This window comes from Podarcis bocagei, assembly GCF_964188305.1.
Source record: "Podarcis bocagei genome assembly, chromosome: 16".
Taxonomy (NCBI): domain Eukaryota; kingdom Metazoa; phylum Chordata; class Lepidosauria; order Squamata; family Lacertidae; genus Podarcis; species Podarcis bocagei.
The window spans coordinates 17,805,427-17,818,505 of record NC_138142.1 but is presented as its reverse complement, the minus strand read 5'-3'; the positions used below and the strand labels follow the sequence as shown (position 1 = coordinate 17,818,505).

Sequence of the window (13,079 nt, the reverse complement as noted above, 5' to 3'; positions counted from 1 at the left end):
ATGAATAAGAAATATTAACAGCAATGATTTACAACTTTCAAAAAGTTAAAATAGCAATAGACCAAAAGCAGATTAAAACTCGCATCAACCTTCTAAACATCTGGGTAGGCCTGTCTAAACAAAAGTGTTTTTAACAGATGCTAAAAGACAGGGAGAAACAGCACAGCCTCCCTCTCTCTCTCTCTCTCTCTCTCTCTCACACACACACACACACACACACACACACACACAATGGGCTCCTTCTTCACTTTTCAGGTAGTCAAGGAAGGAAAGATGAGCAATCCCTCCCAGGACTGTCCATAGCTGGGGTGTCTTCTCAGAAAACCTACAAAAAGAAGGATTCCATAAGTCAGTGGCAACCCTCTCTGGCATCACTCGTTCCCACGCTTTTTCCCAGCCAAGAAGTTGCAAAGCACCAGATTTGGCTTAATGGCCCTTGGAGAGAAATCCCTTGGATAGGTATTCAAGGCAGGCTCTAGCCAGAGAAGCTGAAAGCCCTGGCTTAATATCCACCAATGTGTCGTGTGAGAGTCCTGGGGCCAGCTGTAGAAACCCAGTGCAGACAAGTTGGAGTACATGACCAGCATTGCAGGGGGTTGGAGAAGATGACCCCTACGTCTCTGGACTAAAGAACTGGGAGACATGCCCCAGGAATCAATGGGGGGTGGAGAAGGTTAGGCTAACAATATTGGGTCCTTAAGAGTGACCACTGCTTCAAATGCCACTTCCAGCAACTATGACACTACCATAAGTTTTCCAGTTAGCGGAGGGAGGGAGGGTCTGGAGAACAAATGAAATGCTTTTGGGGGAAAGTGTTGCATTATTTCCCCTAGCATCCCCCCCCCCCGGGTGTTTGCTCAATGGCTGGTACAGAGAGGGTAATTGGGTCTGTCCCCCCAAGAGCTGAAGGTGTGCTAGGGGCATCGTTGTTCTTCGGACACCCCTTCCCCCCTTTCTCCTCTGCTGTCTCCTGCGATTCAGGAAGTTCTGTATTTTGCTTTTTTTTAATGCTAGAAAAACCCATTTGATCAGAGGCGGCAGTGGGATGATGAGAACCCACCGAGAGCCATCAAAAAAGACCCTGCAGCCCAGCAGAGGGGTTGGGCTTTCTGTACCTTTGACGGGTCTGTTTTGAACGAGCGGCTGCTCCAGTTGTGCTTGATCTGAAGGCTCGGGAAAATTACCTGGATGCCATTGCAAAGCCCTGCAAAATCCTGCTTGATGACAATCTCCTGAAAAAGACAGAAAAGATACCCTCTCCATTCCCACATCAAGAGCATGGTGGAGACGGTTCTCAAAGAGGTGTGTGGCAGGGGGTCTTATCCCCCTATTCCATTTGGGTGGGAGTCCATCACCTTCCAGCCAATCCAGGTTGTGCAGTTATAGCCTGAGTTTCTATGAAATGTGAACCTCTATTCATAGTGCTGTCCTCACTTAGGGCACACCAGTCCCTGCATGGAATTGTTGGAGAAGATTCACTGCATACAGTGGTACCTCGGGTTAAGTACTTAATTCGTTCCGGAGGTCTGTTCTTAACCTGAAGCACCACTTTAGCTAATGGGTCCTCCTGCTGCCGCCGCGCCGCCAGAGCCCGATTTCTGTTCTTATCTTGAAGCAAAGTTCTTAACCTGAAGCACTATTTCTGGGTTAGCGGAGTCTGTAACCTGAAGCGTATGTAACCTGAAGCGTATGTAACCTGAGGTACCACTGTACATAAATATTTCTCCAATCCCACATTGCCTACTATGGCCTTTGCCAAGATGGTGCCTGCACCAGATGGTTTGGACTACAACTCCGAGCGGCCTCAGTGTGGTTTTGTGACCGTGGAACTGCTGAAAGCTCTAGTAAAAACAAAACAAAACTGGAGAGCACCAGGCTGGTGAAGATTGGGCCACTACATCACAAGCACACCACACCACTCTTCCAACCACTGACTGACTGATACCTACTGAAAAATCCAGGACTTCCAAGGCAGCATTAAGATTTGCTTGGAGGGCTTTGAGGATCCCAATGCAGCCATCACTCTGAATGGGGTTCCTGGCCACCTGCAGGTCAGAGAACAGAAACGTGCCGGGTTTGTTTAGGGCAAAGCACTAAGAACAGGGCTGGGCAACTGGACTCCCAACTGCCATTGGCAATGCTGCCTGCTGGGGCTGATGGGAGATGGAGTCCAATGACACCTGGTGAGGGTCGCAGACTTTCCACCCGGATTGCAGAAGAAGCAATCTCTCTTCTCTCTAGAGGAATTCCTCCATCTTTTGCATGTGGTATGGAATGCTACTTCTTAGATCAGATAACATGTGGCTCTCCAAAAGCTGCTGGACTCTAACTTCCATCATCCCTGACATTGCCTGCTGGGGCTTATGGGAGTTGGAATTTAACCACACCTGGAGGCCCACAGCAGAGGCGGATTTCGGGGAGGGCGATCAGTTTAGTCGCACTGGGCACAGAGCCTCAGGGGCACCACAACTATTATTTAGAATGGATCGCAAGAAGCAGGGATCACAGAATTTGGGCATCGCTGAAATTCGAGACCCCAAGGTCTGCCACTGCCCCCAGTTTTGCTATTACTACACTAGAGGATCAGACACTCTCTGAAAAGCCACTTACGCTGAAGATCTTGAGGGTTTTGTTTTCTTTCAGGCCCAAAGCTAGGCAGAGGGCTCCTTCCAGAGAAATACGGTTGTTCCTGAGGAGGAGAAGAAGAGGAAACCATCTCAACCGTCTCATTTCCCTTTCCCTTCTCTTATCTCTCTTTGTAATCTACCCAGGATGCCAAGCAGAACCTGGGTGCTGAGCACACTTACCCAACGTTCAGCTCTTCCAGAACATTGTTGACTTTCAGGGCCTCACCCAGGGCAGTCGCTCCGCTGTTGCCAAAGCCGTTGTACGAAAGGTCCAGCACCCGAAGGAAGATGTTGGCCTGAGGAGGGAAGGAGCGACGCAGCCTTAGCAAAGCTCTGGGTGGGGAAACCCTCTGGGGCTCTGGGTTCAACATTTCTGAGGGTTTCCCACAGATATCTGGGTGGTCACTGTGAGAACAGGACTGGATGGGCTAGTTCAGTAGGCTTCTTCTGATGTCCTACCTGCTCAGACACCCTAGGATTAAACAGATCTGAAATATCTAAAAGACCACCTTCTTCCTTCCAGACCCTCTTGTGTACTAAGCTTGGCAGCCCAGGAGAGGGCATGCTCCTATGCGGTGGAATTCCCTCCCCACAGAAGTGCATCTGGCATTTTCACTGTACAGCTTTCATCATATGGCATCTGAGATGCAAGTTTTTAGGGCCCACTCTGCTTGACTGCAAATTGTTTAAACTTGTGCTTTTGTATCAATGTAACCCATCCTCAGACCTTAAGGTGAAGGGTGGGTAAGAAATCCGGCAAATAAAATAAAATAAACATTATTACATTGGAGGGAGGTGGGTCTCAGGGCACCCTGCCACTCGCTGAGCAAGTTGCCACCCCTGATCACTCAGATCGGTCTATTTTGATCCAGAAAGGAAGAATAGTTTTGCTTAAGTCTCCACCTCTGCCTCCTCCAACCTTTTTGAAACAGAATGTGGCAATGTGCTAATGCCTTCCCCACTCTTGATTTCTTTACGCCAGGGGCCAGTTGGGGTTGCTTTGCTGTGTTCACAACAGAGACGCATAAGCAGACTTTCCTAAGCTTTTAATAAGGAAATAGGAATGCTGTAATCTGGAAGGATTTGGAACAGTGAGAACCAAAGCATCCCTTTGAACATGACACAAGGTTTTTTCATGCACTGGTGAGAATATATTTCCAGTGGCAAGTAGCATGGAAAGCTGACCTAAACTGATTCAGGCTCAGTATTGTCAACACTGACTGACAGCAGCTCTCCAAGGTTTCAGGCAGGAGGACATTCCTGGCTCTACTTGGAGATGTTGCTGTGGAATAAAGCAGAGAACTTCTGCAAGCAAAGCAGGGGCTTCTACTCAAACTACAAACTTCAGACCACTGGTCCAGCTAGGTCAGTATTGTCCACAGCTCTCAAAGATTTCAGGCAGTAGCCTTCTTGCCTGGAGATGCTGAGGATTTAATCTGAGACCTTCTAAATGCAGAACAGATGCTTAAGACATGACATTACAACTGTAGCTGAACTGTAATCAGGCAGTTCTCCTACCCCTAAGCCTTTGGCAATAGCAACTGCTCCTTTGCCCCGGAAGTGGTTCCAGCTGAGATCAAGCTCCTTCAGGCCGACGTTTTCTGCAATCGCTGCTCCAAGAACCCCGCCTGGTTAAACGCAGAACACAAGAAATGGGCCAAAAAGCACAAGCCTTAGATAAGAAGAACTGGAACATCCAGAAGTCCCCTCCAGCATTTGCCAACGTGCCCCCTGACTTAGGAAGCTGGAAATCTCACAATCGGAGATCAGCATGACCCAATATCCCCTACGCTACTGCTCTCTCTCCCCATGGAGCAGAAAAAGGGGAGGGATGAGATGAGTAGAAACCACAAGCAAAGAGAAAGCATTCTGCAGGAAGCAGGTATGTATGAAGCAAAAAACCTCAGGGGAGTTCAAAGAATCATAGAATTGCAGAGTTGGAAGGAACCCAAAGAGACATCTAGTCCAACCCCCTACAATGCAGGAATTCATGGACTTCAAATTTCTGCACCTTGGGGAAAAGAAAACAGCTTACATGACTCTCCAACCAGAAGGAACACCAACAAGAGATTGGATGGCCATTGGATGGATGCTTTAGCTGTGATTCCTGCATTCCATGGGATTGGACTAGAGGACCCTTGGGGTACCTTCCAACTCTACAATTCTATTATTCTGTGTTTTAAAAGCTGTATATGGGAAGATCTCCTGCAGTAGCCCTGCTGAAATGAGCTGGTGCTCCACCGAAAAAAAAACCCAGAAAAAAACCCCAAAGGCTTGCAGATGAGACTTTCCTGGTGGATTGGTGTCTGTGTTAATTTGGATGGGGTAGGTAGGACTGCTCTTCCACCCTGGTTCTTCCAGCCGCAGTCAGGTGGCAGGGTGTGCCCTCATTCTCCACTCAGATGGATGGAAACTATTGTTTGGGGATTCTGCTGCGAAGTTAAAACATACCAGTTTTCTTGGGCCTTGGCAGGAAATTGGTGCAAGCTCAAGGCCCTCAAAGTTTTTATGTTATCTATATAATTTTTATTAAATTTCCTGTTTTACAATTTCAAATAAACATTTTACATACTTAAAATATCAACAACTACTTCTCTTTCCGTGGTTCATTTCGCGTATCTTACATCCCTGCATATTTTACAATAACTATACCAATCGGTTTTCCATGATTGCATCCATCAAAGAATATTTACACTGTTGAATTTATCTTAATGCTGCCAGCGTTTTCAGCTGTACACAGTTATTTTCCATATACTCAATAAACTCGAGGCCCTAAAAGTTTTTAATACTGCATTGATGTTGTTTGTACCGTTCATGGATGAAAATCATTTTTATTATTGTCTGTATGTTTTCCTTTTTCCCTTATGTGTTGCGTGTGGTTTTTTAAATTGCAAGCCTGTGGGTAGGTGTCTTCTCCGGGAAGTCTTTTTGGCTGTGGAGTGGGGTACAAATGCTCTAAATAAATAAACAATATTAATAATACATAAATTTTAAAACCTCTTTTGAGTCCTACCTTTCTTACTTTTTCTCTCTGTCTCTCTCTCTCTCAACTCAGCCTAGACTGTTGCTATTTCCTGTGCTCTCTCTCAATCTCTCTGTCTGTCCCCTCCTGTTTTCCATCAACTCCCTGTGACCTCATCAAAAGGTAAATGGGAAGGGAGAAAGACCTGATCAGCCAGAGAAGGAGGTTTTCTTCAGTTAGGGAGGCGAAGGAGAGAATGCCAAATATCAGCAGGGAAGGAGCCAAGGACAAGGGAAAGGCAGCTGTAAGAATAGCAAAAGGGGACTGAGAAGTAGGAGGCAGCGACTACCCGGTACTATAGCGCAAGAAATCAAGAATGGTGCAGAAATTGAAATAGCAGAAGAGGAGCTGGTACAGAGGATGAGGGAGAGGAGGGAACAATCATGGCTGTTGCACCCTGGAAAATAATATTGACAGCTGTTAGCACACATTTGCAAATAACTTAAAAAACCCAGATCAAGTGATATTTCCATCTGGAAATCCCTTTGCTAGCAAAAATATGCAGGTGAGTTCTCAGATGTAAATAGAGCACAGCTCCTTGATCAAATATTAATTGTCCCTGAAGCAGACTTTGCCAGTTTGGCGCCCTCAAAATGCTTTGGACTACAACTCCCATCAGCTGCAGCATCCTATGGCTGTACTGACTGGGCCTGACAGAAGGTTTTTTTGGAGGGGGGAACAAAGCATCAGGAGGATGCCAGGTTGGTAGGAGATCTCCTATTCCCCTCCCAGATCTGCAATTCCCAGAGTGGTTTAACAGTCAATCCCTCTTCCCAGGGAACTCTGGGGATTGTAGCTCTGGAAAAGGAATAGAGGTTTCCTGCCCAGAGATGGGAGCTTCATCTACCAGAGATGAATGGCAGATGAAGTTGATGGACTATGCCAAAATGGCTACAATGACCGGAAGAATCAGAAATCAGGAAAACCAAAATATTAATAAAGAATGGGGAAAATTTATAACTTATGTTAAAGACCATTGTAAACAGTTAAAATCGTTAGTGGGATTGAATATCACTTGTAGTTTAATGGTGAATTTTGGATATAATGGAGATGTAAAAGATTTGGATCATCATAAAAGATGCAGGAGGAAATGATTAATAACAGGACCCACAAAGGGGAAGATGGAAGTCCAGGAGATTCCTTGGAATCTTCTTGTTACGATTTATGTTTGATATATGATTGTAAAATTTTAATCTGAAAAACCAAATCAATATTTATTTATTTTTAAAAAGGAATAGAGGTATCCTAACTGCTCTCAGAACCCTTAACAAACTACATCTCCCAGGATTTTGTGGGGGAAGCCATGGCTGTTTAAAGTGGTATGATACAGCTTCCAATGTACTGTTTGGTGCAGATGGAGTCACACCCATAGCCCCGCCCACTCTTGCCCCAAGCTCCACCCACCACCGGCACGTGGCCTATAAGGGAATGTGTCCCTTGAGTTGAAAAAGTTTCCCCACTCCATACCTTCTTTCTTAAAGGGGAAGTTCAGAACAACTAAGTTTTCATCAACCTCGTGCCCTCCAGCTCTTTTGGGAAACTAGGAGTAGGACCAGCCTCAACAGACAGAGCCATTACTGTTGGCAGGGGCTGATGGATGTTGTAATCCAAAACATCTGGAGAGCACAAAGTTGGCAAAGGCCGTTCTCTGCCTTTCTTTGCAAGGGAAGCTGCTTTACCTGCCAGCTCTTCAAGCATGTTATGACTCAGATCGAGGGACTCCAGTTTGTTGTTGATCACAAAAGCATCTGCTAGGTATTTGGCCGCACGCTCATCTAATTCATTTCCAGAGAGCTTCAGGGTTAGTAGTGTCCTATTCTCCCCAAGCATGGAGGACAAAGCCTTCACCCCTTTCACTCCAATCCTGTTCTCTGACAAATCAACATCTGAGAGGGAAGAACAAGACAGACTTTTAGCCCCGACTCCCACAAAATAAAACCCATCTCTCATTTCAGACCCATTCCCCTTCCACCTTTCCAGGACCTTCAGTTGGCCCCTTGAACAATCTCAGATCGGAGGAGGTCAAGAAGTGGTCACCTCTGAAAAACTGAACATGTTGACAGCTCCTCAAAGGAGAAAATCACCTCCCCTAATCCCACTTTGCCATAAAAATATCAATTATATTATCTCATGGACTCTGGAAAACAAACAAAAAAAGGAATAACCAAACTCAGGATACAGAACATAAACTCTGAGAGGATGGGTTTCTTAGGGCTGTTCCACTGTATTATTAGGTCTCACTTACGCACTTTTATTTGTATTTATTTGTTACATTTATTTCCTGCCTCGTCTCCAAGCAGCTCATGAGGGTGTGTTTGGTTTTATTTCCTAACAACCCTGCAAGGTACGGAAGACTGAGAGACAGAGACTGGCTCAGGGAGGCCTATAGAGCTTTGACTAACGGGGGATTTGAATCCTAGATTCCCAGGTCCTGGTCTTGACATTATAACCACTCTTACCTGTCTTCACCAATTTGTGCCCTCCAGATGTTTGGGACCACAAATCCCATCCAACCTAGCCAACATGCCTATATGATGGGTGTGTAGCTGTGCTGGCTGGGGCTAATGGGAATTGTAGAATTTTTCTATATGCAAGTACAGCTACTAGAATAGTGATTGCTACTAGGTGGAAGTCACAAACTATACCCACAAAGGGGGAATGGATTTGTAAACTAAATGAATATTTAATGTTGGCAAAATTAACTGCTATAATAAGAAATCAGTCGAATCAAAAATTTTAAAAGGAGTGGAAATGTTTTGATGAATATATGGCAAAATATTGCTCAAAAATATATATGCTAATATGCCTAGATTAAAATGTGAAGTAGTGGATGGAAGAAAAATTAGTAAGGAAAGATAATAAGAATATATAGATGACTTGAGAAGGTTGTAGAATGCAAAGATTATTGTAAATTGTATAATGTGGAGGAAATCGAGTGGGGGCAGAGGGAAGTGGGAGGAAGGAGAAAAGAACAATATGATGGATTGAGGAAATAGAAATGTAAATGTATGGGGGGTGGGGAGGAAATGGTATTGGCTTTTGTTAAGTTGTGGGCGAACATATCAGATGACACAGCGATTCTTCCAAAGCAGCTCTTTATTTGTAAGCTGGAACAGAACTAAAGCTGAGGAGCTCAGTCAGCCTGCTTATATAGAGCTCCAGAACAATGTAACTGTTGCCATTTTCTAAAACTATCCAATCGCTGAACGTCACTTTTCGATCCTTCATTTGCATACAAACTATCCAATCACTGAACGTCACTTTTCCATCCTTCATTTGCATAACTATCTACAGTATCCCCCTGCTGGCCCAGGGTGAGAACTTCAGTACATAACAGCTTTGGTACATCTGTATTGTAAAGTAAGATGTGAAAACCATTTTTTAAAAAAAGGAATTGTAGTCCAAAACTTCTGGAGGACACTAGGTCAGCAAGCACCGTGCTATACCATAAAAAACCTCCACAGCAAAAGCAGCTCGGGCCTGTCTGTCACAAGGCCTCTATTTTGCCACGTCCTTGCTACAAAGACCTTCTCGAAACCTCAAAATTAAGGGACACACCTGAAATGTAACAATTTTCTTTCAACATCTCGGCCACGGCTGCTGCTCCCTCTCCGTCCAGCCAGTTGTCACTCAGGTTTAACTTCACAATGGATGTGTTGTTTGCCAAGGAAGGAGCTAGAGCTTTGGCTCCCTGAGATACAGAAGAGAAAAGTGAAGAAATACATGGATTGTCCATGCTGGATCAGGGCAAAGTCCCATTGGGTCCAACGCTCTTACACATGGCTGTGGTCATAAGAACATAGGAGGGCCCAATGGCCCATCTAGCCCAGCTTTCTGTCCTCACAGTTGCCACCCAAATGCCACCCAGGACTTGAGCACAAAAGCCCTCTCCCCTCCTGTGGTATTCAACAGCATCACTGCCTTTGACAATCAAGGCTAGCGCTTGTGGGAAAATGATTGCTTGTACATGAGAGCATGAGCAAAGTTCTTACTGTTGCAGGGTGATTTCATAGCTAAAAGCATCCTTGGAGCATGAACAGCGCGTGAATAGCTCGTGCTGTCCCAAATGATTGGTCAACTAACATAGCCTGATCACTTGCGTGGTCTAGTGCGATGGCCCTTATCTGTTGGCTGAGAACAAATTGCTTTGCTTGTATTTTGTATCATTCTGACTTCACACAATAAAGGCTGTGCTGCAGTAGCTCTAAAGGAGCCAGGAGCCAAGGGCCAGAGGAGCCGGAGGAGCCAGAGCAGCTATATTTCTTCAACCTATCTTGGTGTGAGACTGATTTCTTACTGATGTCGAGCAGGTTCTCGACAAGCGCTCACTTGGGCTGATGGGACTTGTAGTCCAAAACAGCCCGGTCTACTGGGGCAGATGGGAATTGATACCTTGGGTCCAAGGCCGTAGTGCTTCAGGGTCAGTTCAGAATCTTTCATGTGGCGTAAAAAATATGAAATGGGAACGACGCCATGCATTCGGCAGGTGTTGAGATATTTCGCTTTTCCTGTTGGGTCATGGGATGTCTTAGAATCTAATGTTGGGAGGGAGAAAAAAAGAGTCAACGTAGGGAGGGATAACTCTGCAAAGCAAGAAAGCTATTTAGATGTAAGGCAAGCCATTAAAGCATCTGCAGTTAATGGACAGTCCACCCAAGGGCACTGTGACCTTCAGAATCACAAAAGATGTACAGTGATACCTCGGGTTACATACGCTTCAGGTTACATATGCTTCAGGTTACAGACTCCGCTAACCCAGAAATAGTACCTAGGGTTAAGAACTTTGCTTCAGGATGAGAACAGAAATCGTGCAGCAGCAGCGGGAGGCCCCATTAGCCAAAGTGGTGCTTCAGGTTAAGAACAGTTTCAAGTTAAGAACAGACCTCTGGAACGAATTAAGTACTTAACCCGAGGTACCACTATACTGCATGTCACAAGGCGAGAAATAGTTGTTTCTCCCTCTCTCATAATTCTAGAAATAGTGAGTACCCTATGAAGCCCAGCCAAAGGCAGCTGCAGTCCAAGCACATCTGGAAGGCCGCAGATCAGCCATCACCCCCTCCTCTAAGTCATACCTTCTATTTCAAGGTCTGTGTCCCAGTCTTCATCCCTTTCCTCCTCCTCCTCCTCCTCCTCTTCCTCCTCTTCAGAATCGTTTCCAGCATTCTCTGGGTAACAGGCACCACTTTCCTCATGTACAGTCTGGGGCTCGTCAGCGGACCTTAAAAAAGTCTGAGGAAAGACATACGCATAGGATTTTACTCCAAGCAAATAGTCATGTCAAAATTCATCTACTCAAACCCTGGGAACTAAGGAGAAAGTCGATTTGAAAACAATGATAGCAAACAGCCAGAGTGCTGAGTGATGAATTGGAACAATCACAGGAGGACATTGTTTCTGTTCAGACGTACTGAGAACGTGTTTGGGACTACAATTCCCATCAGCCCCAACATCATATGGCCATGTTGACCTAAAACATCTGGATGGTTGCCAGACCCTCCAAGTGTTGCTATTTTCAGGGACATCCCTGATTTAGAGAAGCCATCCCGGTTTCTGATTTGAATATGGAATGTCACATTTTCCTTAGGATGTCCCTATTTTCATTAGAGAAATGTTGGAGGGTATGGAGTTATCGGACCCCCGAGCCATCTAAATGCAATCCTGCACACTGAAGCTTTCAAAAAATGTTTATTTTTTTTTAAAAAAAAATAATTTTTATTAGTTTTACATATAATCACAATACGTAACACTGTATCCTCTTAATAAATCTATTGGCTCAGCTGTTTAGTTGTTTAGGCAAAAATGTTTAATGTTTTATTCTGTTTTTATATATGTTGGAGGGGACGCGAGTGGCGCTGTGGGTTAAACCACAGAGCCTAGGACTTGCTGATCAGAAGGTCAGCAGTTTGTATCCCCACGACGGGGTGAGCTCCCGTTGCTCGGTCCCTGCTCCTGCCAACCTAGCAGTTTGAAAGCACGTCAAAGTGCAAGTAGATAAATAGGTACCGCTCTGGCGGGGAAGGTAAACGGCGTTTCCGTGCGCTGCTCTGGTTCACCAGAAGCAGCTAAGTCATGCTGGCCACATGACCCGGAAGCTGAACGCCGGCTCCCTCAGCCAATAAAGCAAGATGAGTGCCGCAACCCCAGAGTCGGCCACGACTGGACCTAATGGTCAGGGGTCCCTTTACTTTTGTATGTGTTGGAAGCTACCTAGAGTTGCTGGGGCAACCCAGTAAGATGTGTGGAGTATAAACGGTAAAATTATCATTATGGAATTGGGATGTCCCCTTTTACATCGAAGAAACATTGGAGAGTATGAGTTGCATCAGGTTGGGGAAGAGTCCTCTAAAGCAAGATTGGGGGAACCTCTCGCCTTCCAGATGCTGCTGGACTTCAACTCCTATCAGCCCCAGCCAGCACGGCCAATGGCCAGGGATGATGGGAGTTGTAGTGCAGCAACATCCAAAAAGGCACCTGCTTTGCTAACCAGATGTGGCTGGATTTATTGATTGAATCTTTTAAAATCTCACCTAGTCCAACACTCTAACCATGGCATTCATAGCCCACCTTTTTCTCCAAGGAGCTAAATTAATCTTCACAACAACCCTGTGAGGTAGGCTAAACTGGCAGTGAGTGACTGGCCCAAGGTCACCCGGTGAGCTTCACATGGCCAAGTGGGGGTATGAGCCTTGGCCTTCTGGGTTCTAGTCAAACACTCTAACCCAGGCATCCCCAAACTCGGCCCGGGCAGCTATTTTAGGACTACAACTCCCATCATCCCTGACCACTGGTCCTGTCAGCTAGGGATGGTGGGAGTTGTAGTCCCAAAACAGCTGAAGGGCCGAGTTAGGGGATGCCTGCTCTAACCACTATACCGCACTGCCTCATCCTTGATCGTTGCCCATGCTGATGCATGATGGGAGTTGTAGTCCAATCGCATCTATAGGAATACTACAAGTGGTGTCCTTTTGCCTGTGGGTTTTTCCTAGCTGCTTATTTTTAGCGGCCCCGTTGAGAGAAAGGCGCTGCATGAGCTTCCCAGACCCCAGCCTTTCCCTCTAAAACTACAATTCCCAGAAACCCCCATGGTCTACGTCACACGCTAGTCCCCCGCCCACCAGCCCGCAGGCCTCCCGCTCCTCCTTAAGACCGCGGCCTTCTTCCTCGGTTCTTTTTTCCTCACCGCTGAGCCGCCGGAGCCCAGACGAGCGGGGGCAGGAGTGCCGCGACTGGGAAGGCGATCCCCGACGTCGGTCTCCTGCTCGGGCACCGGCGACAGCGGCAGCTTCGGCATCGGCGCGGCTCGGGCCTAGTCTACCAGTCGGTTGCCGTGGCAACGGCGTCGCGCCAGGGAGGGGCGGGCACAGCCCGGCATCGCGGAAGCCGATTGGACGGGGAGGTGACTAGGCGAACCTATCAAGTATTTGTGG

The 13,079-nt window shown here is 46.3% G+C and overlaps 1 protein-coding gene across 1 annotated transcript; it reads right to left on the bottom strand.

Annotated features, from left to right (window-relative positions):
• Window positions 1–230: 230 nt before the first annotated feature.
• LRRC74B (leucine rich repeat containing 74B) lies at window positions 231–13,005 on the bottom strand. Its single transcript, XM_081175003.1, has 11 exons — window positions 12,833–13,005; window positions 10,725–10,881; window positions 10,042–10,184; window positions 9,208–9,340; window positions 7,329–7,535; window positions 4,146–4,255; window positions 2,808–2,923; window positions 2,611–2,689; window positions 1,950–2,045; window positions 1,116–1,232; window positions 231–325 (listed from the first exon to the last, which is right to left on the bottom strand). The coding sequence occupies exons 1-11, from the start codon at window positions 12,941–12,943 to the stop codon at window positions 317–319; spliced, it is 1,278 nt and encodes a 425-aa protein (XP_081031129.1). The 5' UTR covers window positions 12,944–13,005; the 3' UTR covers window positions 231–316.
• Between the last annotated feature and the right edge of the window lie 74 nt (window positions 13,006–13,079).